The following is a 27033-nucleotide window of genomic DNA, read 5'->3' on the forward strand; positions in this document are numbered from 1 at the left end:
ACATTGTCGTTCCATCAGTGTCACTGGGTCAAAATCCTGAAATTCCCTCCACAATGGCCTGCTGAGTCTACCTACAACTCATGGACTGCTGCAGTCTAAGAAGGCAGTTCACCACCATCTTCTCAACAGCAACTAGGGGCAGGCAATAAATGCTGGCCCAGCCCACCACATTCAACAAGTGAACGACTACAAGAAAGTGAAGAGTGTTCAACAGCTGCTATAGACAGTTACAGAAGTAAAGATCACATGACTACAGCAAGCCAGTCAGTTCACTGATTGTACAATTTTGTTTTTCCAAACAACGATTGCATGGCTCTCCGTGAGTGGAACAGGTGAGAAGTGATGTATGTATAAAGTTCATCACACCTCCCTGGAGTAACATGCTGGAAATCAAATCCCAGAATTGTCACAAAAGTTGAAAACATGGAATTAGTCTTGAGCTAGAGGGAAACACAATTAGGGACAATGAGCACATAGCCCCACTATTTAAAACTCTACTCCCTTACATACTCCACCTTACGCACACACACGAAAAGAAATTGACGTTAAGAATGAAGAGAAAACTGAAAAAGCAATTAACTGGTCTCTGTTCACAGGATCTGCTGAGGTCATCCTTTGTAGAATGTAGAATAAACCAATATACTGATCAAGATTGAGCTATCTTTTGCCAAAATTGCGTGTGTACATCTTCCCCACTTGACATCAGTAACTTTGACTAGCACCAATAAGAGGGATTGGTGATAGTGAACCTACCTAAGGCCTGCCTGGTTGACTAGACCCAGGCTTGCACACCATACCAGGTTGTCAAAGATCAGAAGTGGGTACTGCAGATGCTGGAGATTAGACTCAAGATTAGAGTGGTGCTGGAAAAGCACAGCAGGTCAGGCAGCATCCGAGGAGCAGGAAAATTGACATTTGGGGCAAAAGCCCTCCATCAGGCATAATGAAGGTCAAAAATCAGGTGCATTGCCCTGACATGCAACCAGAAACCGAAGAACAAAACGGAAGTAATGCAATTTCAAACATGGACTTCCCCAGGCTGCAGAAATCTGTGAATCCTCACTTAATGCCCACCCACCACCTGAACACAATTAAACACTATTAACATACAATTAACACTCTACTGGAACAGGATTGACAGGACATGTGTCAAATGCATTTGCAAATGAGATGCACTAAATCATTTCCCACATTTTGATGTTGTTACATTTGTAATATATAACACATTACACGCTAAACCCAGCAACCACTCCCGCAGCAAATCCCGGGGCCAGTGATGGACAGGAGCATCTCGCAAAGCACGCGGACCCGTCAATCAACCTGTCATCCAATCATCAACCGCAGCAATCAACAGGCGTGCGATAGAACCAATCAGCAGGCGCTTTCTCACGCTTCCCCAATCAGAAGGCGTGCCCATCAGCATCAAGGAATCATTGGCCCCCATCTTCACCAATCAGCGGGCTGGACTACTCTACGCCAATCAGCAAACGGGTCCTCCCCACCAATCACCAAATACGTCCCTCTCCACCAATCGGCAGACGACACCTTCGCCACCAACCAACAGACAAGCCGCTCCCCACCCCTCGGAAATGGTGCCCCTCTCCACCAATCAGCAGGCGGGCCACGCTGCACCAATCAGCGAGGGTTTCTAACCGTGTTAAGATGGCGGTTGTGCGGATCAGGGAGCTGCTGTAAGTTGGAGAAGTGAAGGGCTGGGTTGGGCTGCTATTTCTCTGAGGGACACCGCGACTCTTGAGGGACAAAGTCGCTCTTCGAGCCATATTATTTTTCCCACTGCACACGTCAACTCCTTAAGTTCCACCTCTGAACTGACCTTGTCCATGACACTGCACCCCCACCATCTACAGTATAAATGTTGTCCCCCTCCACACTTCACATCAGCCCTGATGAAGAGTCTTCCAGACTCGAACCGTTCGCCTGCTCTGTCTCCATGGACGGTGCCTGACCCTCTGTGACCTCCAGCATTTGTTGTTTTCAGCACAGATTCCAGCATCTGCAGTCACACCATGGTTGACCACACTTGTCCCTGTGACAGGCAGCTTCTCCTGCGATTACATCTGAAACCAAAACGCAAAGTGCTGGAGAAACTGCGGATCTGGCAGCACTTTAGGGAGATAAACAGAATTAACATTTTGAGTCCGGTATGACTTTCTCAAAACTGTTTCTTCTCTTTGCAGGTTTAGGTGCCTTGGTATGGCGACTTGTAAAACCTTTTACTGTTTTTCTTTCTAAAAATACACGTGGCAATAAATTGAATGACATCCATTTATTTTTCTCTCTCTCAAACCCCCTCTCTCCCTCTCCATGAATTTCAGTCTGCTTTTCTTTGCACCTTGTCTTGGATGAGTTGCAATCTCTGCTTTGACCCCAAAAGTGCAGTTCAGCCTCATATTCTCACTATACTTATTTCCACCTGCTATGTTATAGGTGGCTTCCCCTCCTTTAGCTTTTGAACCTTTTGCCCAAAGCTCTGATATCTGTATCATCCTAATTCCTGCCCAGCTGCATTATCTCCTGCAATTACCTGTTGCCTTGACCCGATATCTCTCTCCTTTGCTTGTGGATCCTGTCCTCCATTCATTTCAGTGTCAACAGCCATCCCTTCAGCTAATTTTGCCTGTTGCTAAGGAATACTCTCCAAACCTATCTCGCTTTCCTCCTGTAATACCATAAGACAGAAAAAAGCTGAATATAGGAACGAAATGATCAACAAGAATTCTGTTCCACTGGTGAGAGTGTCACGAGTAATGGATGTAGAGGGATGGAGGCAAGGGAGAGCTGTGGCGAGGAGTGTCACCACTATTTCCATTTTTCTGCCAAATTCTCCATTCATTGTTTCTGACTGCATTGTTCTTATACATTAACAACTCCAGATGTGTGTTGAGAGTGTGGTGCTGGAAAAGCACAGCAGGTCAGGCAGCATCCGAGGAGCCGGAAAATTGAAGTTTCGGGCAAAAGATTTTCCGACTCCTCAGATGCTGCCTGACCTGCTGTGCTTTTCCAGCACCACACTCTCGACTGTAATCTCCAGCATCTGCAGTCCTCACTTTCACCACCCTCTAGGTGTGCAAGTTATTGAGGTTTTGCTTCTTGTCGAATTCAGCTCTGTGCAGTGGGCAATTACCATCTGGTCTAATGTGTATTCAGATGATGAACAGCACTAACAAAGCAATATAAAAACTGTGCCTTATTGATAACCGAAATGTTGGGGATGTTTATTATGAGTGCTGGTAGCTTGGAGAATAACTCAAATAAGTGTCAGGTTTGGGCTTCTCTTTAGAAAGCCGTTGATGCGTTTTTTGGTATGTAGCTTGATGTACACCAGGATCACGTAGCCATGTTTAGAAAATTCACCTAATGTCAGACATTTTATGGCTATGTGTTGATTTGCCAAACTTGTATTCTGTGCACAGCGGATTAAAATGCTGGATAGCTTCCTTTTGTGCATTTCAACTTTTCAAATTTGGGGGCTTTCCTAACTGCTCACCCCCACCTTCAAATAAAATGAGACTGTGATATTTTTCCTGAGTTTAATGTGCTTATTATTGATCAAACAAAAAGGAATAAATTTGATTCAGGCTTTTTAAAATATTTTCCTGAGACTTAATGTTATTCTAAGTATTAGTAAGATTGCTTTACTTCTACTTGATTGCCTTATTTCAAGATGGTGACTGCTAAACCTGACCTTAATGCTGTTGCTGTAATCTTTCTACAGGATCTCCACCAACATAACAAGATGGTTTCCTCCAAAACGGAATGCCTGCTTCAGAACTGTTGACAGAGAGATTTATTTGTGAGTAAACTATTGTAATTGAACATTATAAAAGATGTTCTTCACATTTCATTTGCCTGTTAGACCATAAGATGTATGAGTGGAAGAAAGGCCATTCGGCCCATCAAGTTCTCTCCACCATATAATCATGGCTGATGGGCATTTCAGTTCCACTTATCTACACTTTCCCTGTAGCCCTTAATTCCTTGCGAGATCAAGAATTTGTCAATCTCTGCCTTGAAGGCATTTAATGTCCCAGCCTCCACTGTCCTCCATGGCAATGAATTTCACAGGCCCACCATTTTCTGGCTGCAGAAATGTCTTCTCATTTCCGTTCTAAATTGACCCCCTCTAATTCTAAGGCTGTGCCCACGGGTCCTAGTCTTCCTGCCTAACGGAAACAAATTCCCAGCATCCACCCTTTCTAAGCCATGCATTATCTTTAAGTTTCTATTAAATCTCCCCTCAACCTTCTAACCTCAAATGAATACAATCCCAGGATCCTCAGCCATTCATTGTATGTTAGGCCTACTATTCCAGGGATCATCTTTGTGAATCTCTGCTGGACACGCTCCAGTGCCAGTATGTCCTTCCTGAGGTGTGGGGCCCAAAATTGGACACAGTATTCTAAATGGGGTCCCTAACTAGAGCTTTATAAAGTCTCAGCACATTGCTGCTTTAATATTCCAACCCTCTTGAGATAAATGACAACATTACATTTGCTTTCTTAATCAAGGACTCGACCTGCAAGTTAACCTTTAGAGAATCCTGGACTAGCACTCCCAAATCCCTTTGTACTTTGGCTTTATGAATTTTCTCACCATTTAGAAAATAGTCCATGCCTGTATTCTTTTTTCCAAAGTGCAAGACCTTGCATTTGCTCATATTGAATTTCATCAGCCATTTCCTGGACCACTCTCCTAAATAGTTTAAATCTTTCTGCAGCCTCCCCACCTCCTCAGTACTACCTGCCTGTCCACCTAACTTCGTATCATTGGCAAACTTTGCCAGAATGCCCCCAGTCCCTTCATATAGATCACTATTGTATAAAGTGAACAGCTGCGGCCCCAAAACTGAACTCTGCGGGACACCACTTGTCATCGGCTGCCATTCCGAAAAAGAGCCTTTTATTCCAATTCTCTGACGCAAAGTACTATTTCCTTATCTCCCAGCACTAGCCTTCCTGCATCAGTTTGGAGCAGCCCAATGTCTACTTTTGCCTCTTGTTTGTTTGTTATGTAGTGAAAGAAACTTTTACTGTGATTTCTAATATTACTGGCTAGCCTACCTTCATATTTCATCCTCTCCTTCCTTATTTCTCTCTTTGTTGTCCTCTTTTTTTTTGTAGTCTATCCAATCTTCTGATTTCCCAGTGCTGTTGGCCACATTATAGGCTCTCTCTTTTTCTTTGATACAGTTCCTGACTTCCTTTGTCAGCCATGACTGTCTAATCACACCCCCCGCGGATAATATTTCTTTTCTTTGGGATGAACCTCTGTACTGTGTCCTCACTTACACCCAAAAATTCCTGCCATTGTTAATCAACATTTATATTAATATCTCTCAAACCTCATGTCAAAGTTCTGCACAAATCTCATATGATACAGAAGGTGACTTATTTGGTTTGATATGTTTTTATTTATTGTTGTCACATATATCTAAGTACAGTGAAAAGTTTTGTTTTGCGAGTAGTGCAGGCAGATCAGAGCACTACAAGAATATATTTCATACGGTGCATAGAAGCAAGGTCAACAATTAGGTTTGAAATTAGAGAGTTCCATTCAGCAGTCTAACAAGAGCAGAGAAGAAACTGTTCTTGAACCTGTTGGTGCGTGTGTTCAAGCTTCTGTATCTTCTGCCTGATGGAAGAGGCTGGAAGAGAGTATTACTGAGATGGGATGGGATTTTGATGAAGTTGGCAGCCTTTTCTGGGGCAACAAGTAGTGTAAATGGAGTCCATGGATGGGAGGCTGGCTTCTGTGATGGTCTGGGCTGTGCACACAATTTTCTGTAGTTTCTTACAGTCCAGAGCAGAGCAGTTGCCATACCAAGCCATTATACACCCGGGTAGAGTACTTTCTATGGTGGTGAGGGTCCTTACTACCATCCGAATTTCCTAAGCTCTTGCAGAAGAAGAGGCTCTGCTGTGCCTTCTTGACCATTGTATCTATGTGGGAGGTCCAGGACAGATGTTGGTTATCATCGTTCTTCGGACTGTAACTTTCTTGACCTCTCCACTTCAGCTCTGTTGATGTTGATAGGAGTGTGTCCTCCACTCATTTCAGCTCATCATATATGTGTCAGCCATTTGAAAGTGTTATTTAATTAGTGCCACTCTCACTGTTCTATCCCTATAGCCCTGCTAGTTTCAACTTAAAATATTTATCCAATTCCATTTTGTATAACCAGACTCCTAATCTGTTCGTTTGTTTCCATGTTTTGATAGCTATTGAACTTTTCTCACAAGTTTTCTGTTTCTTTTCCCTTCTTTCTACCTGCAGAATGATTTCACCTATCACTCAGCAAGTGATGATATATGATCCTTGCTGGCAGGCAGTTCAACCTGGTATGGCTCACATTGAAACTTGGCTCTGTCCTAACTGAGTAAAGCTTGCTGATATGTCAGGGTAGTTATATGTTGCAGATTTAAAGCATCTCTTTGTGTTTGAAGCCAGTCTTTGATTTAATACTCAAAGCCTAACGTCCTGAGTATGTTTGCAGCATGATTTCAGAAATAGTGTCATGTGTTTTATGCTCTTTACAAAAGAAAAATGCATCAGTTTGACTGCATTTTCTTGTTCTGGAAAACTGATGTGATACTGTACTTTGCTTAATGCCACAGGTAAGTTCACTTGTTGCAAAACAGAATTGTGCAAATTGTAGTTTGTCTGAGATTGTTGCAATGGAAACAAGTTAGCTGTAAGAAAGAGCAAGTACTAAGTGAAATTTACATTAAACTGTAAAGTTATTTTTCAAAAAGTTACATAACAGAATTATGAATGATTGATTGTTTCATTTTATTGGTTCAAATTGAGCCAAAGACCAGACAATATAAGGCAGATTGTCAGGGAATGTAAATGAGTACAAAAGCAGGAAAGTGATGTTGAACCTGTACAAGACACTTGTTAGACCTCAGCAGGAGTGTTGTACGCTGTAGGAAAGATATAAATGCATTGGAGAGAGTGCAGAAGTGAATGATTGCAGGAATGACAAACCGCTGTTATGAGGACAGATTGAAGTAGTTGGGACTGTTCTCCTTGGAGAGAAGAAGGCTGACAGGCGATTGATAGAAGTTCTCAAAAACATAAACAGGCTGGATAGAATAGATTGGGAGAAGCTTTTCTTATTCATGAAGGAAAAAAGGCAGAGATTTAAAGTGATGTGCAAATGAAGCAAGTGTGATGTAAGGAATGGTTAGTATGTGGAATGCTCTACCTGGGAGTGTGTGGAGACAGGTTCAATCAAGACGTTACATTCAAGAGAGTATTGGATGATTATTTTGATAGAAATAATGTTAAGGGATATAGGGAAAGGGCACGAGATTGGCATTAGCTGGTAGAATCTGTTTAGTCATGATGGACCAAATGGCCTCTTTCTGTACCATAACAATTCTCCATAGCATTCATAAAGTGTGGAAACAGGCCGCTTGACCCAAGAAGTCCACACCGATCCTCTGAACAGCATCCCACCCAGACCCACGCCCCAACCCTTTCTCTAACCCTACATTTCCTATGGCTAACACACCTAACCTGTTCATCCCTAAACACTACAGGCAATTTATCATGGCCAATCCACCTAACCTGCATATTGTTGACTGTGAGAGGAAACCGGAACACTTGGCAGTAACACATGTAGACACAGGGTGAATGTGTAAACTTCACATAGACAGTTGACCGAGGGTGAAATTGAACCTGGGTCCCTGGTGATGTGAGGCAGTAGTGATAATCACTGATCCACTCTGCTGCTCTCAATTCCGTGATTCTCTAATCTTTTTATACCCAACTGAAAGAACAGTTGGGGCCTTGGTTTAATTTATCATCCAAAAAACATTGTCTCCAACAGTGCAGTTCTCCCTCAGTGCTGTATTTGTGTATCCGCCAAGCTTTTTGTGCTCAAGTCCCTGGAGTAAGACTTGAACTCCCAATCTTTTGACTCAGATGCAAGAGTGTTACCCACTGAGTTAATCCTTTGTGTATTTAACTAAATGCAATGACAAAACTCACAAAGTGCAAGAACACAGGACTCGGAATTTTATGACTCACAAGTTGTGGAAGAGTTAAATTTCCTCATGCTGGATTTTGTAAAATAAATTGTGATTCAATCATCATTTTTCCTTGTACTGTACACCGTTAAGTTATATACATCTGCATTTAATTTGTTAAAGAAGTTAATGAGAAACTTCAAACAATTCAAATGTCAATTACAACGAAAGCGCGGTTTGAAAATTCCAGTAATCTGTCCATATTGAGCATCAAACCATGTTCCCAGGTGTATGTAATTCATGACAGATGACATTCCAAAGACCCAATTATAGAGGTTCTGCTAATCCTCAGCACAAAATCAAGTGCAAGAGCATACTGGGTATCTGCCACGCCATGTTATGGCTGCTTTGAGGCGTCTGAAAAGATACTACTGTACATAAACTTTACGTCACATGGATAATGAAGTTGGGCATCAAAAATATTATTGCCTTGTACAGAGGAGGTACCTTACATTTTATGCAGTTGTAGATCTACAGCATTAATCTAAGCATCTGGATATAAAGAATAAGGTTAAGAATTTAAATTTATACAGTTTTTAAAAAAAAATAACGCTTGCATTTATATAGAACCAAATATCAAAATGTCTGAGGGCTTCACCCGCGATTTAATTGTCTTTGAAGTTTACTGATTATTGTTATGTAGGCATGTTCTGCACAGGTTTCCATTGCAAAAGGAGTGTTTTATTTTTCCGCAAAGCTTGAATGTCTTGCCTGCTTTACCGTGCGAGCTGCACTGTATCAGGAACACCATCATGACAATGATTAAGTAATATCCCAAAGGAAAAAAATTGACTGCAAGTATGAAGTCGACAAGTGATGAAAGTCGCCCTGAGGTTGTCAATTAAAAAGGCAAGGCCTGGAACTGATAAGTTAATGGGCAGTTTCCCCTTTTTTTGGCCTGCAAAAGCTTTAAACTACAGGTTATAAAAATCAGAAGTGTAATCTATTTCCTACAACATATCCAATTAAGCCTAGCCACTTAGACTTTTGCAGAACATTTTCTTTTGCAGTTTGAGTTAACTGATTTTCCAGCATGGACAGTGACACAACAAAGTAAAACAAAGCCTTGCGAGGTTTTTTTTTCATTACAAAATCAGAAAATGACAGGCTTGAATTTTTTGTACATAAATAGATTAAATTTAACCTATCTGAAGTCAGTTATGTACAGAATGGAGATCTGTCACAATTGCTACTCATTTTTGATTCACACAATGATGTATAATTTTGGTTTAAAAAGGGAGTTGCTGCATTGTTTTAGTTTTAACAACTTTTCAAGCAAACACAAAATAATCAGATGAAACATGATACTGCTGTCTTCTGCATTAGCAACTAATGACTGGGAATTTACTCTGCAATATATTTTATAGAGGATAATGAATGTGTATAAGTGAACTATAAGGCTTCCGTGTTGTCTTACTGGATTATTCTTTCAAACTTATTTTGATTTCTCTTCCAGGGTGTTAAAAATGACACTTTAAGAAGAATGGTTAGTGAATTCTCTTGAAGCCTGGCCACTATTTATGTCTCAACCAAGATCAGTAAAACAGATTGTCTGGTCAGAATCTCATTGTATTTGTGGGACCTTGCTGTGTGCAAATTGGCTGCCACATTTCCTGCATTACAGCAGTGACGACACTTGAAAGAGTACTTAATTTACTGTGTAGAGCTTTGGGAGGTCTTTTAGGTTGTAAAATGCAATAATCTTAGAATACCTACCAAATATTAAATCCTTTCTTTATCTGGTTCTTTTTTCTTAACAGACAGGTGCAGTATTGTTCTGAGAATGATAGTGCATCTATTTGCTGAAGAAGCTTAAATGTGGACAAGTTGAGATTACAATCAATAACACTTTCAATAAATAAGCTTATTTCAATGAAAGTATATTAACAAAATACAAATGTCAGATCCATCTTTAGTCATCGCTAAATACACAGCTTTGTGAAATTTTCTTTAAGTGTGCTATATCCTGTTGTAGCCAGAGAATCACTTGCAATGGCCCTCTTCCTGCTCCTTTATTGTTACCTCTGGTTTCCTTGAAGGATCGATCTTTGGCTTCTTCTTTCTCATCTGCATGATGCCTTTTGCTGACTTCTAAAGTTTCTATTCCCTAGCCCCTCTCCACGGTAGCTGTCTGAAGTTGATCCAGGCCACTCACAACAATACCGTTTTATATGACCCAGGGATGAGCTTTCAAACACATAACTGTGCCATCAATAAGATGGCTTGCTTCCATCTCTAAGCCACGGCTGCCTCTGCCTCTCCGTCAATTCATCTTCTGCTGAAAGCCACATCCATGTTTTGCACCCTCCTTAAACTTCACGTTCATACAAAGCTCTGTGTCTTGGATTCTAACTTGAACCAGTCCCATTCACCCAACAATGGCTCTAGTTTAAAATTTGTGTTCTTGTTTTCAAATGGTCTTTTTCTTCCCTATCCTTCAATCAATGAAAGAGAGGTGGCTCACCGGAGATTTGTTACATGAAGCAGTGTACTCTATCTTGTAGGATGGACAATCGCTTTTTGAAAACAGTGCAACTTGGGGAAAAAACACTTGTTATCCTATACCTATATAATCTTACTCTAGTTTTGGGATGTTCCAAAGTCCAGTGCTTTCAATTAATTACTTTTAAGGCAACATTGTTATAAAGGCAGGCTCAACAGAATCAGCAAAGGAGCTGAAAGATAAGTTAATGTCGTTCTTGAAGAATTACCTGATTCTTTCCAGTGCTCCTGAACTGATTTCAGCGTTGGTCCAAACATAGATCAAAGAGTTGAACTCAGGAGCTAAGATGAGAGTGATTGCTATTGACTTCAAGGGACAGAATGGAGATCTATCACAATTGCTACTCATTTTAAATTCACACAATGAATTTGACTAGTGTGGCATCGAGGAGACCTGGCAAAGCAGGAATCAGTGGGAATCAAAAACATTTTCCATATGGTTGGACGAAATCTAGTACAAAGGAAGTTGGTTGTGGTTGTTGAAGACCAAATGTTTATGTCCCAGGACATTGCTGCAGGAGGTCCTGAAGTTAGTGTCCTAGGCCCAGTGGCATTCAGCTGCTTCAACAATGACCTTCACGCCCCCATAAGGTCAGGGGGGAGTATAAACAGATATTGCTGGAGAAAATAGAGCATGTTTGTTGATAGTTGAACATTATTCAACACTATTCATTATTCCACAAATATTGAGGCAATCAGTGTTCATATGCAGCTAGGTCTGGACAACGTCCATGCAAAATCCTGAAATTCCCTTCATTACAGCACTGTTGCTGAAGACGATGGCTCACTACCACTTTGTGAGGACAGTTAGGGATGGGCAATAAATGATGGCATAGAAAACAACATACATTCCATACAAGCATAAAAGAACTGTCCAATAGATCTTTAAAGTCCAATTGTACAGACAATCAGTTTTATATTCCAAACAGTAGAAAGCGCTGATGACAGTGTAGCTTTCCCTCTGTGCTGCATGAAACTGTCAGTCAAGATGAATAGAACTTGAACCTTGAGCCTTCATTAGATATAAATACAACAAATGTATTTCTTTTTTGTTATGTAACTAGGTTGTTCCTTATCCTGGAATGGTGGAAGCTACAAATATAGAAATACTTTTTTTTATTAAGGCATGTTAAAATTCAAAAGAAAACTTGAATTTTGAAAGTGAAAGGCATCAATAAAATCAGGTATTCTTTTCAGGGAAAACTAGCAATATCTTGAAAACTATTTCTTTTTCTAAACTTGTTATCTACAGATCTGCCAAATGTGGATTCCTCTATCATTGTTCAGTGCTATGTTGCAATCACGTAAACAAAAACAATTAGCAGTTTACTCATTTTATTTTGTAGTGAAATTGCAGTGCTTTGGACTCCATTTTAAGAATGTATCAGCAAACAAAACAATATCATAATTGTGCAGTTAAAAAAAGCTTTTGCAAATTCTGTTCACTTGAATTTGGCATGTTTTTAAAAATTATTTATGATACAAATAAATAAATTCTAACTTTCTATACTTTGAGACATCATCTCCACAAAATCAGACACTTCTGGCACAAAATCATGTTTTTAAAACATCCTTGATTATTTCTGTCTTCAACCAAATCAGTTATCAGGCAATTATTTCATGCTAAATATTTCCAAAACTTTTTAAAGGTTTTCTCAATGGGTGTGTTAAATGTATTGTTTCTGTGCAAGTAGGACTGAATAAAGCTAGTGTGATACTGCACTATTTCATGGTGTTATATGGTTATTTGTCACAGTTAAGCAATTGTTCTTAAGCACGTTTAAGTGTAATTTGATACATCTTTCCTACCCTCATCTTCCCACAAATTCAATTTCAAGTACATGTTTGAAAGTGCTGTATGTCATAGAGGTCTCATTTTCTGATTAGCAGCTGTACTGTTTTGCCGCAATGAACTGTAATGATTACACTAATTAAGGTACAGTGAGAATTTCTTCAGTGATTGATACACAAAACGCATCATCATATGAAAGTATTATCACGGGGGCTGAAAATGCTTAGCCAGGAGGAAGATTTTAACTTAGAATCCCTACAGTGTAGAAACAGGCCGTTTGACCTAGCAAGTCCACACCGACCCTCTGAACAGCACTCGGCGCATATCCCTGCAAACTCTTCTTATTCATATACCCATCCAGAGCCTTTTAAATGTTGCAATTGTACCAGCCTCTACTTGTAGCCTCTAAATTGTACTTCCTCTGACAGTTCATTCCATACACGCACCACCCTCTATGTGAAGAAGTTGCCCCTTAGGTCCCTTTTATATCTTTCCCCAGACCCATTCCCTTATTTCTCTAATTTCTCCTGACTAATGCACTGAACACTAAGGGCGATGTAGCATGGTCAATCCACCTAACCTGCACATCTTTGGACTGTGGGAGGAAACTGGAGCACCCAGCAGAAACCCACGCAGACACAGAGAGAATGTGCAAACTCCACAAAGGTAGTTGCCCGAGGCTGGAATCGAATCTGGGTCCTTGACACTGAGAGGCTGCAGCGCTAACCACTGAGCCAGTGTGCCACCCCAAATTTTAAGGAGTATCTTAAAAAAGGAGTGGAGATCGATGAGTTTAGACTGAATAGCTTGGGGTCCAGGCAACTGTGAGCACCAGTATGGCAGTGAGAAGTGCAAGAGACCAAAAATGTTGATTTGAAAGACCCGAGGGAATGGGGTATGGCTAGAAAGGTTATAGAAATGGCGGGGGGAAAAGCCAGGGAGGGGATTAAAACACATACGAGAATTTTAAAGTTGAGGTGGTACCTGTCTCTCCCTTGCCCATGCCCACCAAGAAACAGCAAGATATACATCTCTTCTACCATTGAGCCCATATCAACCGAGCAACTCAATCTCGCATGTATCCTTCCTCAGACCAGAGTTTATTGATGTAGTCAGTGTCTCATTGTCCTCAGGTTTTATATCTGTGTACTTTAAGACTGTGAAAATTGTAACTTTCAAAATAAAAAGTAACTTTAAAGAGTTGTGCGCTAGAATCTAGGCTGGCATTCCTACCCAGCACAGCCAAATATGTCATCTCTTAGAGGAGTCATTAAACCTTCCCTCTCAAATGATGCAAATATCCCATGGCATTACTTTGAAGAAGAACAGGTAAAATGATCTGTTTGATATCACCAAAACAGATTATCTTTTTTATTCACTCTTGGCATGTGTGGGCATTGCTGGCTGACCAGCATTTATTGCCCGTCCCTAACTGCCTTTGAGAAGGTGGTGGTGAGCTGCCTTCTTGAATCACTGCAATCCTCATGTGGAGGGTAGACCCACAATGCCATTAAGGAGGGAATCTAGGATTTGAACCAGCAACAGTGAAGGGAACAGCAATAAATTTCCAAGTCAGGATGGTGAGTGGCTTGGAGGGGAGCTTATCGATGGTCATTACTTCGCATTTGTGTGGTGCGAATATTACTTGCGAATTGCCAGCTGAGGCCTGGATATTGTCCAGATTTTATTGTATTTGAACATGGACTTTTTCAGTATCTGAGAGTTACAAATGATGCTGAACATTGTGCAGTCATTGATGAACATCCCCACTTCTGACCTTACGATAGTGGGAAGGTCATGGTGAAGCAGCTGAAGGTGATTGGGACTAGGACACTACTCTGAGGAACTCCTGCATAGATGTCCTGGAACTGACATGACTGACCTCCAACAATCACAACCATCTTCCTATGTGCAAGTTTGCTCCATACTTGCAAACAGAGAGTTTGACCCCTAATATCCATTATTTCAGTTTTGCTAAGGCTTCTTGATGCCACACTCAGTCATAGAGTCATAAAGATGTACAGCACAGAAACAAACCCTTCGGTCCAACTCATCCATGCTGACCAGATATCCCAACCTATCTAGTCCCACTTGCCAGCACTCAGCGCATATCCCTGCAAACTCTTCCTATTCATATACCCATCCAGAGCCTTTTAAATGTTGCAATTGTACCAGCCTCTACCACCTCCTCTGACAGTTCATTCCATACATGCACCACCCTCTGTGTGAAGAAGTTGCCCCTTAGGTCCCTTTTATATCTTTCCCCTTTCAACCTAAACCTATGCCCTCTAGTTCTGGACTCCCCCTCCACAGGGAAAAGACCTTGTCTATTTACCCTATCCATGCCCTTCATGATTTTATAAACCTCTATAAGGTCACTCCTCAGCCTCCAATGCTCCTGGGAAAACAGCCCCAGCCTATTCAGCCTCTCCCTATAGCTCAAATCCTCCAACTTTGGCAACATCCTTGTAAATTTTTTCTGAACCCTTTCAAGTTTCACAACATACTTATAAGAAGGAGATCAGAATTGCACGCAATATTCCAAAAGTGGCCAAACCAATACCCTGTACAGCCGCAACATGACCTCCCAACTCCGATACTCAAAGCTCTCACCAATAAAGGAAAGCATACCAAACGCCTTCTTCACTATCCTATTTACCTGCGACTCCACTTTCAAGGAACGATGAACCTACCCTTCAAGGTCTCTTTGTTCAGCAACATTCCAAAGGTCCTTACCATTAAATGTAAAAATCTTGCTAAGATTTGCTTTCCCAAAATGCAGCACCTCGTATTTACCTAAATTAAACTCCATCTGCCACTTCTCAGCCCATTGGCCCATTTGATCAAAATCCTGTTGTAATCTGAGGTAACTACACCTCCAATTTTGGTGTCATCTGCAAACTTACTAACTATACCTCCTACATTCACATCCAAATCATTTATATAAATGATGAAAAGTAGAGAACCCAGCACCGATTCTTGTTGCACTTCACTGGTCACAGGCCTCCAGTCTCATAAACAATCCTCCACCACCAACCTCTGTTTTCTACATTCGAGCCAGTTCTGTATCCAAATGGCTCGTACTCCCTGGATTCCATGAGATCTAACCTTGCAAACCAGTCTCCCAGGGAGAATCTTGTCGAGCGCCTTACTCAAGTCCACATAGATCACGTCCACCATTCTACCCTCATCAATCCTCTCTGTTACTTCTTCAGAAAGCTCGATCAAGGTCGTGAGACATGATTTCCCATACACAAAGCCATGTCGACTATCCCTAATCAGTCCTTACCTTTCCAAATATGTGTAAATCCTGTCCCTCAGGATTCCCTCCAACAACTTGCCCACCACCAACATCAAGCTCACCGGCCTATAGTTCTCTGACTCGTCCTTACCACCTTTCTTAAATAGTGGTACCACGTTAGCCAACCTCCAGTCTCAAGCACCTCACCTGTGACTATCGATGATGCAAATATCTCAGCAAGTGGCCCAGCAGTCCCTACCCTAGCTTCCCACAGAGTTCGAGGGTGCACCTGATCAGGTCCTGGGGATTTATCCACCTTTATGCGTTTTGAGACAACCAGCACTTCTTCCTCTGTGGTATGGACATTTTTCAAGATATCACTATCTATTTTTCTCCATTCTATATCTTTCATGTCCTCCTCCAAAGTAAACACTGACGTAAAATACTCGTTTAGCATCTCCCCTTTCTCCAGGGGCTCCACACAAAGGCCGCCTTGCTGATCTTTGAGGGGCCCTATTCTTTCTAATTACCCTTTTGTCCTTAATGTATTTGTAGAAGCCCTTTGGATTCTCCTTAACTCTATTTGCCAAAGCTATCTCATGTCCCCTTTTTGCCCTCCTGATTTCTTTCTTAGGTATACTCCTAATGCGTTCTCCGGATGTCAAATGCGGTTTCCTTGCCAAAGGTTACCACTTTGACTTCACCTCTGGAATTCTGTCTTTTGTCCATATTTGACCCCAGGCTGTAATGAGGTCAGGAAATGAATGGCCCTAGCGGAACTCAAATTAGGTTTCCATGAACTGGCTATTGCTTAACATGTACTGCTTAATAGTAGTGTTGATAAACACCCTCCCTCACTGATCACGATTGGGTGATAATTGGCTAGGTTGGACTTTTCCTGCATTTTATGTACAGGACATACCTTGGCAATTCTCCACATTGTCAGGAAGTTGCTAGTGTTGTAACTGGACTGGAATAGCTTGGCCAAGGCAGCAGCAGTTTATTATTGTGTAAGTCTTCAGTACTATTAGCAGATTGTTGTTAGGGCCCGTGGCCTTTGCAGTATCTAGTACCGCCAACCATTTCTTGATATCACTTGGAGTGAATTGAATTGACTAAAGACTGGCATCTGTGATGTTGGCAATCACAGTAAGAGGCCAAGATTGATCCATGCAGCATTTCTGGCTGAGATTGCTGTGAATGCTTCAGCCTTACCTTTTGCACTCATGTGTTGGATTCCTCATCATTGAGGATGTGGACCTTTGTGGAGCTTCCTCCTGCAGTGGATTGTTTAATTATCCACCACCATTCATGTCTAGATGTGGCAGAACTGCAGAGTTTAGATCTGATCTGTTTTGATGTGGAATCATTTATCTCTGTCTATCATTTGCTGCTTATGCTGTTTGGTACACAAGTAGTCCTGTTTGGTAGTTTCACCAGGTTGACACCTCATTTTTAGATACACCTGGTGCTATCCCTGTCATGTCCTCCTGCACACTGCCATTGAACCAGGGTTAGTCCCATGGCTTGGTGGTAATAGTTGGGTAGGGTATATGCTGGGCCATAAGGTTGTGGATTGTGCTGGAGTACTATTCTGCTGCTGTTGATGGCCCACATCACGTCCTGGATGTCCAGTCTTGAATTGCGAGATCAGTTTGAATTCTGTCCCTTTTAGCACGGTGATCGTGCCATACAACATGATGGGGCATACTGTCAATGTGAGGGCAGATCTTTGTCTCCACACGGACCGTGCAGTAGTCACTCTTACTGATAGTGTCATGGACAGATGCACCTGCAACTGACAGATTGATAAGGTGAGATCAAGTGTACTTTTCTCTCTTGTTGGTTCCCTCACTACCTGCTGCAGACCTAATCTAGTAACTATGACCTTTCAGACCTGATTTTGAGGTGCTGGTGTTGGCATAGGTTGGACAGGGTCAAAAATCACATGACACCAGGTTATAGTCCAACGGGTTTATTTGAAAATACTAGCTTTCGCAATGCTGCTCCTTCTTCAGGTGTTAGCGAGAGAGGAAAACCTTAGGCACAAAATTTATAAGGAAAAAATCAAATGGTCATTCAAGTCATGCGAATGAATTCAACACACCTAAGATAGCTCTTAAATCATTAATCAGTTAGAATGGAAGTGCTGGTTTTGATTGATTAATAGAATTTCTTTCTAGTCACTACCCCGAGATAACTTAAGGTGTAATCAATATAAAGGACAATGGTCAGACAGTGTATTTTAGGTGTGAGATCTTGTTTGCAATCAGTTTGTGTCTTTTATTTCCAAAGTTTATAAAATGCCGCATTGACTGACTATCTACAAATTGTCGAGAGTGTAGTGCTAGAAAAGCACAGCAGGTCATGCAGCAATCGAGGAGCAGGAGAATTGACATTTTGGGCATAAGTCCTTCATCAAGAATGAGGTTTCTAGGTCGGGGCTGAGAAATAAATGGGAGGAGGTGGGATTTGGGGGAAGGAGCTGAGAAAGCAATGGGTGGATGAAGGTGAGGGAGAAGGTGATAGGGCGGTAGGGAGAATGATGGACAGGTCCGAAGGCAGGTGTTGAGTTGGAGGCTTGGGACTGGGATAATGTGGGGGAAGGGGAAATGAGGAAGCTGTTGAAATTCACATTTATGTCTACAAATTGTGTGCTTTTTGAACAAAATAGAATGCAACTGCATATTACAAATTCATCCCACAGATTTATATGTGTGAGAGTGAGTGAGTTTGGGGGGGGGGGAGGGTGAGTGTGTGAGTTTGAGAGAGTAGAGTGTGTGTGAGAGTGTGAGGGAGTCTATACATCTGAGTGAGCATGTGTGTGTATGTTTGAGAGAGAGTGTGAGGCAATATATGCATCTGAGAGAGTGAGAGTGAATAAGTATATGAGAGAGGGTCTGTGTGAGTGAGTTTTTGTGTGTGAGAGTGTGTGCACACGAGAAAGTGTATAGTATGGTGGGGCCACCTGAAGTGCGACAGGAACTCAAGATCCCAGTTGAGGCCATTGTCATGGGACCTGACCAGTTCGATCAGTAGTGCTGCTGCCAAGCCATTCTTGGTGGCAGACATTGAAATCCTCCATTAAGAGTTCATTCTGTGTCCTTGCCATCCTCAGTGCTTCCTCTAAATGTTGTTCAGCATGGAGGAGTACTGATTTATCAGTTGAGGGAAGTCATTATGTGGTGATCAACAGGAGTTTCCCTACTCATGTTTAACCAGAAGCCATGAGGCTTCATGGGATCTTGAGTCAATGTTGGCAACTCTCAGGGCAACTTCCTCCCAACTGTGTACCACTGTGCCACCATGTCCGCTGGGTCTGTCCTGCCGGTTTGGATAAGACATATCCAGGGATGATGATGATGATGTCTGGGATATTGCCTGTAAGGTATGATTCCATGAGTATGACTATGTCAGGCTGTTGCTTGATGAGTCTGTGAGACAGCTCTCCCAAATTTGCCACTAGCCTCCAGATGTTAGTAAGGAAGACTTTGCAAGGTCAATAATGCTGTTTTGCTGTTTGATACACTGAGTGGCTTGTTAAAACATTTCCAAGAGCAGTTCACATTGCTGTGACTCTGGAGCTGACCAGTTGAGGACGGCAGAATTCCTTTCCTGAAGGATATTTGTGAGCCAGATGATTTGACAATGATCTCCTGGTCATCAGTAGATTCTTAATTACAGATATCCTTCATTGACTTCAAATTCACCATTTGTCATGGAAAGATTCAAACTTGTGTCCCCAGAACATGAGCTGAATTTTGGATGAGTAGTCCTGTGATAATATTAGGCTAACACCTTCCCATAGTGATCTAATCATTATGATGTTGGTTCCAAATTAATACCCATGTCTCCTACATTGCAGCATTTCAAAAATACATTAGTGACTGCAATGAGTTTTTGAAATCAACATTCTGGGATTAGTAAGTTAAATCCAAATAAATAAGTTTTATTCAAGCTTTCATCTTACCATCTTTGGCATCTTTACATCTTTGGCACTGAACCTACAGCCAGCCAAGATTCTAAGACTTCTGAAGTCCCTCTAATTTATTTTCTAATTTGCTCTCGGGTTATGATTGACACCAGAAAAGTTGCTTTCGTTGACCTATGGATATTAAAGTTATGGAGCCTTGTGAGAAAAAAAAATCTCTATTTCTATAAGGTCACGCATGACCACAGGACATCTCAACATACTTCCTGATCAATTAAATACTTCCAAAGTGTTGTCATTGTTGTACATGAACAAAACAATCAAGTTACATTTCATAAATATCTTGGTTTTAAATGAGATTATGTTTTAATAATGTTGGTTTTTTGCATAGACATTGGGTCAGATACTGGGGTGCACTCTCCTGCTCTTTTTAGATAGGATATTTGTGAGGCTCTTAAATTGACTTGAGAGGACGAATCTTTCTCCTGATTAATGTCGCTTCAGAATTATGAAAGAAAATAAAGCCAGTGTGTAAGAGGACAACAGATTCCCTTCTCTGAAGGTCATGAGCAGACCAGTGGACATTATGGCAATATGGCAATTTGTGTTGTCATTTCTTTTTCACACAAATGCAATGAAATTTAAGGACCATAACCACATGATTAAATGTTGCTTCAACTCTGTCCTTGTCTTTATAAGCCTTCGCCCAATGCTCTTAGAATCTGGCATTTTGCTCACTTTGTGAAATGCTGTACTGTGTTAAATGTGTCCTAAAAGTGCAAGTTATTGAATGGCCCAGTGTTGCATCATTCATTGCAATTTACCTGGTTAGGTCAGATTTGTTTTTCAACAAAGATGCATAATGTTTTGTCCATTTGTCTCATTGTTACTTTTAATAAACAATCGATATTAGCCTTATCAGCCATTGCCTGGCTAAAAATGGACTGGTGGACCAGGAATAGTGAATTAACATCTGCTACTGATTTTGAACTGCATCAATGTCCAGGAATTTATGTAAGATGGTAACTACTTGGGAGAGGTAATGAATAGAAGTACTAACTTACTGTGAGTAGGTACAAGGGACATCTAGTAGAGTTGTGCTCACAATTAGATTAGATTAGATTAGATTACTTACAGTGTGGAAACAGGCCCTTCGGCCCAACAAGTCCACACCGCCCCGCCGAAGCGTAACCCACCCATACCCCTACATCTACATCTACCCCTTACCTAACACTACGGGCAACTTAGCATGGCCAATCCACCTGACCTGCACATCTTTTGGACTGTGGGAGGAAACCGGAGCACCCAGAGGAAACCCACGCAGACACGGGGAGAACGTGCAAACTCCACACAGTCAGTCGCCTGAGGCGGGAACTGAACCCGGGTCTCTGGCGCTGTGAGGCAGCAGTGCTAACCACTGTGCCACCGTGTCTGTTGTATAAGCTGATGTAGAATACGTTGAAAACAAATGAATAATATTGGTTTGTGCCAAACTAAAAGCCTAAAATTATGTTAACATAATCAGTAACCTTTGCAGACTGACCCTCTTCTTCCTTTAGGTCAAGTACAAGTCCACTTTTATTGTATTTCTGTACTAAGCTGCAAATTGAAAGCAGGCTAGACCTGCAGTAAACAAGAAGGAATACCTAACATAAGCATTGCTATCAAATTTTAAAGAATGGTCTAAGTGACCAAGATTTACTTATTTTAAGTAGCCTTGTACATTATACTAACATGCGGTGTTTATATTGACCTAATTTCCATGATAGTATGTTCTTTATGCAGTAAGCAATCATGACAACACTTCACTTTAATTGACAAGATTTTACAATACTTGGCAAGCATGGAATAGAATTTTAGTAGCAATATTTGAAGACCATTTATAGTTACTTTTGATGCTGCTTAAACTCAATGCATTAAGTAAGTGATCTGCTAATTTCTACTGTGATTGGGACCTGTTTCTGGTAGCTGTATCCTCAGAATGCTTAAAAGGGGCCTATTTAAACTGGTTTTACTTTATGAAACTATAGGAAACACAACAGTCAATTTTGTGCACAGTAAGGTCCCGCAAACAGCAAATGTGATAATGACCAGATAATCTGTTTTAGTGATGTTGATTGAGGGATAGACAGGCCACCAGGGAGAACTCCCCTGCTTTTCTTCAAAATAGTGCCATCAAACTTTTGACATCAGTTTGTGTTCACTGCTGCAACAAACTATAATCATCACATGGACTGCAGCAGTTTGAGGTGGCAGCTAACTACCACTTTCTCAGGGGTTATTAAGATGGGCAATTCCCACCACCTAAAAATAAAAAAAAATCTGGTGTGTTGGATTTCATTTATTCTCCCTATCACAAAGATCACTTACCTCAACCTCCATAATACCACCTATCTCTCCTCCCGTCCCAGCTCATCTGCTGCTGAAATGCTCAACCAGTATTTCATTATATCCAAACTCAACTATTCCAATGCACTCTGATCTAGCTTCCTACCTTACATCCTTCACAAACTTGAGCTCATCATGACTCGGTGTCATATTTTGTTTTATAATACTCCTGGGAAGCATTTTTGCATATTTTATTATGTGAGGGCCACTATATGAATATAACTCGTATATTTCTAGAATTATTTTATTTCTCAACTATTTTATTCGTTACTTCATGGCTGTGTTTAAATCTTAATATTCTAATTTACTGTAACTATTCTATTATAGAATAAGTAAGAAGAAAGTCTGGCATTTATCTCTGTTATGACACGTGGTAAACACTCCTGCTTAATTTAAAACAGCAACACAGAAAATATTTATCTTGTGCACTAATCTAAAAGTTCGAGAGACCAAGAACTACTTAAAATAAAAATTAACCATTTTATTACTTAAAGTATAACAGAGAATAATTAACTTACAGCTATTTACAACTCCTTCCTGCAATCTATCTTTTACCTTCCCCTTCTACAGTACTAGTCCGATAAAACCCCCGATTAAGATTTACAAGACTTCTTATCTCAAAACCAGGCAGCTTCCAGTTTTTTCTGTGTTCCTGTCTTCTTTTTCTTGTGAATTCTGCTTCACAGGTTACTGATTGATCAAGGTACCTTTAAGGGAGCTGTTTTTCTGGGGAGTATGCCAATGTGGTTAGCTTGGCAGTTCTCCTCTCAGCTGTCCAGTTTTCCCTGGTCTTATACCCCAAAGCATCGGATTGTGCCGTTGGCTTTTAAGGTTGTTAGTATACTAAATTCAGCCTGGTTTGGAATTTGGTATTTTTCAGGGTATAATTTAAACTGATTGGCCTAATTTGAATCTGCTTTGTTGTCTCCAGGCAACTAGCTAATCAAGTTGTTTGACCAAATGTTACATTATATATTTTTTTCAGAACACTTGGTTCTGTCAGGTAATTCTGTTGCTTTTAACATATCTTCATAACAATCTCTCTCATTTCTCATGAACTTCGAACATCCCAAAGCACTTTATGACTGAGTGCGAAATTTTAGATGTTAGGTAGGAAGTGAGGCAACAAAGGTGCACACAACAAAATTTCACAGTCGACAGGGTGATTTAACTTTCCAGTCACCTGTGTGTTCTGATATTGGTAAAGGCATCAGAGAAAATGCGATTCTTTGTTGTGCCGCAGGAACTTTTATGTCCCTCTCAAACCAAAGGTGGGATCATCTTATCTATATCCACCTTCTATGCCATAATACATTGATTTGAAAGGTGAAACTTTATATTTCCTCACCTTTCTACTTTTTGTAAATTTTCCCTGTTTTACAATAAGCACTCCTCTGAAATATTTTGCTTTTAGTTTAATTTAACAGTAAAATATAATATGGTTTCACGAACTGACTTGCATAGAAAATAGTGGGCCCACGTGTTGTAAGCTCTCACTAGATGTTTGAGTTATGTTTATTTTGATATTCAACTCTGAGGAGCCCATAGAAGCTACATACTGAGCACTTACATTGAGTCCAGCAGAGTTAGCTTCCATCTGTTGTGTGTTTGTTATCCTGTAGACATTGCACCTTTCAAGTAACTGAGAAGCCGTGTGCCAGAGTGACAGTGAGAAGACTCAGACTTGCTACTTTTTGAATTTAGTAAATGGTCTGTTATTGCCTTGTGCAATGTTTGAACAAAGAGAGTTGTCAAAAAGTTTTTTTTTAAGAACAGCTGAATAAACTAACTTGTTATGTAGCAGGCATTTGAGCTGCAGGATTGGACTTCAGGATAACCCAAAGTACATAAGGATAGCAGATGGAAAACCAGGTTTGGAGTCCTATAGCAAATGCTAGTAGTTCCAGAGGGACGACAACTTCAATTCCAGCACAGAATCTTTGATCTACGGAACAAACCTGATCGAGATGGACATGAGGAGATGCTGGCTTGCACCTGTATAAACAAGCTAAGGAGAAAGGTACAGAGCTGAATGTGAAGTTTGAAGGATGGTTGTAGGTTGACATGTTTGGTTTTTGTAAATGAGTATCAATCATGTTTTTATCTTTTGGGATAGTATCCGGCATACAACAGTAGTTGCATAGAATCAGTAGGGGTAATGTTTAACAATCTGTTGTTCAAAAGACTGATTAGTGTTGGCAGAGGTTGAGTGAATATGTCAGCAGAGCTTTCTGCTTTGGATTTACTTTCCTTCCTTCCCCCATGTCTGATTTCTGTTTCTCTCCACTCCTGAAGGTGGCGACTTTTGCTGGTTTACCAGCCACCTAGGTTCTTGCCCAAAATAGTCTTGCTTAATAAAAGTGAACCAGGGTATGTGAGGCCTAGTGTGACTTTCTTAGTTTTTCTTCGATACACCCCCAGTATGCCATCTAGAAAATTAGCAGACGCTGATCGAGAGTTTCAACATAGAGTTTGTAAACAGCCATGGATTATAGATCTTGTGAAGTGAAAATTCAGTCAGACTGTTGTGATGTCAGTATTTGACACATCATCAGCTGCAGTTATGTTCTATATAGGATCTAAATCTGCTTTATACTTTCATCATAGTGGTGAAGGCTTATATCGTTATTCATTTGCCAAAGTTCAGGTCCTGATGTTCTTTCCTTCATAACTTGCAACAGTGCTCCTGGAACTCCCTCTTTAAACTGGTCCAGTGCTCCTTCTGGATGCTCCTTTAAAACATACCAATTTGACTAAGATTTTGATCACTTGTCTGAATGTCTCCTAACGGGATGAGTGTCATATATTGTTGTCTTATGCTTCATTGTAGTACTTAGGGATTTTCACAACATTAATTTACTTGCCTGTGATGGTTTGTGTTCAAATTGTATGCCAGAGGCTTGAGCATATAAACCTAGGCATGCTGTCCAATTGCAGTACTGAGAGAGAGAACTACACTGGTGGAGGTGCTGTCCACAGCATGACATATTAAACTCTCAAGATGCAAAACACTATTTTGAATAAGAGGAGGTAGTTCTCCCCAATGTTTTGGTTAATTTTGATCCCTCAAACAAGATCACATGAAAAGTATGTGCTGGCTGTTATCACAATGTTTTTTTATGAGACCTTGTTGTGCATATTTCCAACATTACAACAGTCTTTAGGCTTCAGTCTACTTCATTGGCAGTAAGTGTTTTTGGAGCATTTTGAAGTCATGAAAGGCATCTTTCCAAATCTATGTCGTGTGAAATCATATTTAGTGGATGTAATATCAGGTTTCAGGGCTTCTCAATTGATGAAAGGGAATTCAGAGTTTTTTGCTGCCAGTATTAGCAAGTTATCTGCATGTGTGCACTTAGGTATGTGAATGTGGGTGTTTATATGATTCTGATTATGTGTATGGGTGGGCAAATATATGGGTGGATGTGTATGTTATTGTGTGCATGGATGGATGTGTGGTTTTGCAATTGTGTACATGTGCATATAATATCAGTTCTGTTTACTCGTGTGCTCGAATGTCTGGTGCTTGGGGATGTGTTGGGTGCCTGTATGTAGATGGGTGGCAAGTTGTGCTTATGTGTGTGGTTGTGTGTCAGCATGTCTGTATTAGCTAGGTCACCATCTATAAAACAACCTGTCAGCAATCACTGGAATTGAAATATGTTTCAACAAATCTCCCTGAAATTGTAACCTGTCCTCATTTCAACAACTTAGACAATCATTGGCATTCTCCACAGGTGAGTGTTTTTTTTTCAGGTAATACTGATCCTGAACCAGTCTTACATTCATATTTCCATTTTTTTCTGCTTCTCTATTAACCTCTCCATTGAGTAAATTCTGTTTCTTTTCATCATCTCCTGCATTTTTCCACTCTCTTTCTATTCTCACTCCCAACTGTGTACTCCATTTGCTCTCTTTCTCCTCTTTTGTTTCAGTATTTTTTCAGTTCTCTTACTGTCTTCTCCCTTCTGACCCCCCAACCCTTTTCTTCCTCAAACACTTTTTAAACTGCTCCTTCCTTCTCCAGCTTGCTTTTCATTCTGCTGTCAGTCTTTTTCTCCTAGTTGCTTGCCCCTCCTGTGCCTCGCTTCAGTTAAGTACTGCCTTCAATTTGGCCCATTTTGTCTTGAAGGCTTTTCTGGCACCTTTGAGCCTGAAGTTCTTGGTTCAAGTCCTACGTGTTCCAGAGGTGTATCATACCACATATAAATAGGTTGATTAAAAATATCTAAACTGTGTCTTGAATGCCAGTACTGAGAAGATTAATTGAACAGTTTTTTAAAAAATTATTTTTGAATTTCCCAGGAAATTCCAAATTCTGCAGTTGTATTGATTGAACTTTCCTCACGGTGCAAGTATGAATCTATTACCTGGAAAAGGTTCAAGGACGGATGATGAGAATTCTTTCTTATGTTGTGAGTTATAATCTGGAATACATTTGTCTGAAACAAATTCAACAGCAATTTTCAATGAGGAATTGGCGATGTACTTGAAGGCTACAGTGAAAGAGCAAGGAAATGGAACTATTTGGCTAGCTCTTTCAAAGACTAAGCACTGGCATAATGTGTCAAATGACCTCCTCTATTGTATGATTCCATGGTTATAGTCCCTCATAATCAAACAATAATAAATTTGGCACAAGGAACTTGTTGAGTCATTTTAATGTTTAGTTTGGTGAATTGGTTGAAGCATAACCATTTGATGGTTTAATTGCCAAAAAGTAAGACTTATTGCAAAGCTTTTTGTCTTCCCATCAGCAAAAACCCAAGAATGCCAAAATCAAATGACTACACTTTATTCTGTAGGATAAAAGGTTGATAAAGTATACATTGTTGCAATTGTTTGAAATTTGACATTCTTGCATTTGTCCTGATAAGTGCAAAATGAAAAACTTCAGTGAGATGTCTCTCTTTTCTGCAGTGTTCAGGTTTTGTGCTACGAAGAAACTAACAGTTTAACTGTTAAATGTTTGTCAATTAAAGATAACTGCTGAGTTATTTGCATGCTATTGAAAAGTCAACAATACTAGGTGCTAAACTAATCAACACTCTTTTGTTAGTACTAGACATTTGCCATGTGTCTCTAACTCTGCGCATATAACAGCTGTGAAAACTCTGTTTTAATG

General features: G+C 40.5%; 1 protein-coding gene across 2 annotated transcripts in view; it reads left to right on the forward strand.

Annotated features, from left to right (window-relative positions):
• Nucleotides 1-1568: 1568 nt before the first annotated feature.
• Nucleotides 1569-27033, forward strand: part of clybl (citrate lyase beta like) — a 155635-nt gene continuing 130170 nt past the window's right edge. The window contains exons 1-2 of one of the 2 annotated variants that reach the window (XM_072578042.1): nt 1569-1691; nt 3737-3814. In XM_072578042.1, the coding sequence (XP_072434143.1) occupies nt 1663-1691; nt 3737-3814 (107 nt within the window). In that variant the 5' untranslated portion in view covers nt 1569-1662. The remainder of the gene's footprint in view (nt 1692-3736; nt 3815-27033) is intronic. The other variant, XM_072578041.1, reaches the window with a different exon arrangement.

The sequence above is a fragment of the Chiloscyllium punctatum genome, chromosome 9 (assembly GCF_047496795.1).
Source record: "Chiloscyllium punctatum isolate Juve2018m chromosome 9, sChiPun1.3, whole genome shotgun sequence".
Taxonomy (NCBI): domain Eukaryota; kingdom Metazoa; phylum Chordata; class Chondrichthyes; order Orectolobiformes; family Hemiscylliidae; genus Chiloscyllium; species Chiloscyllium punctatum.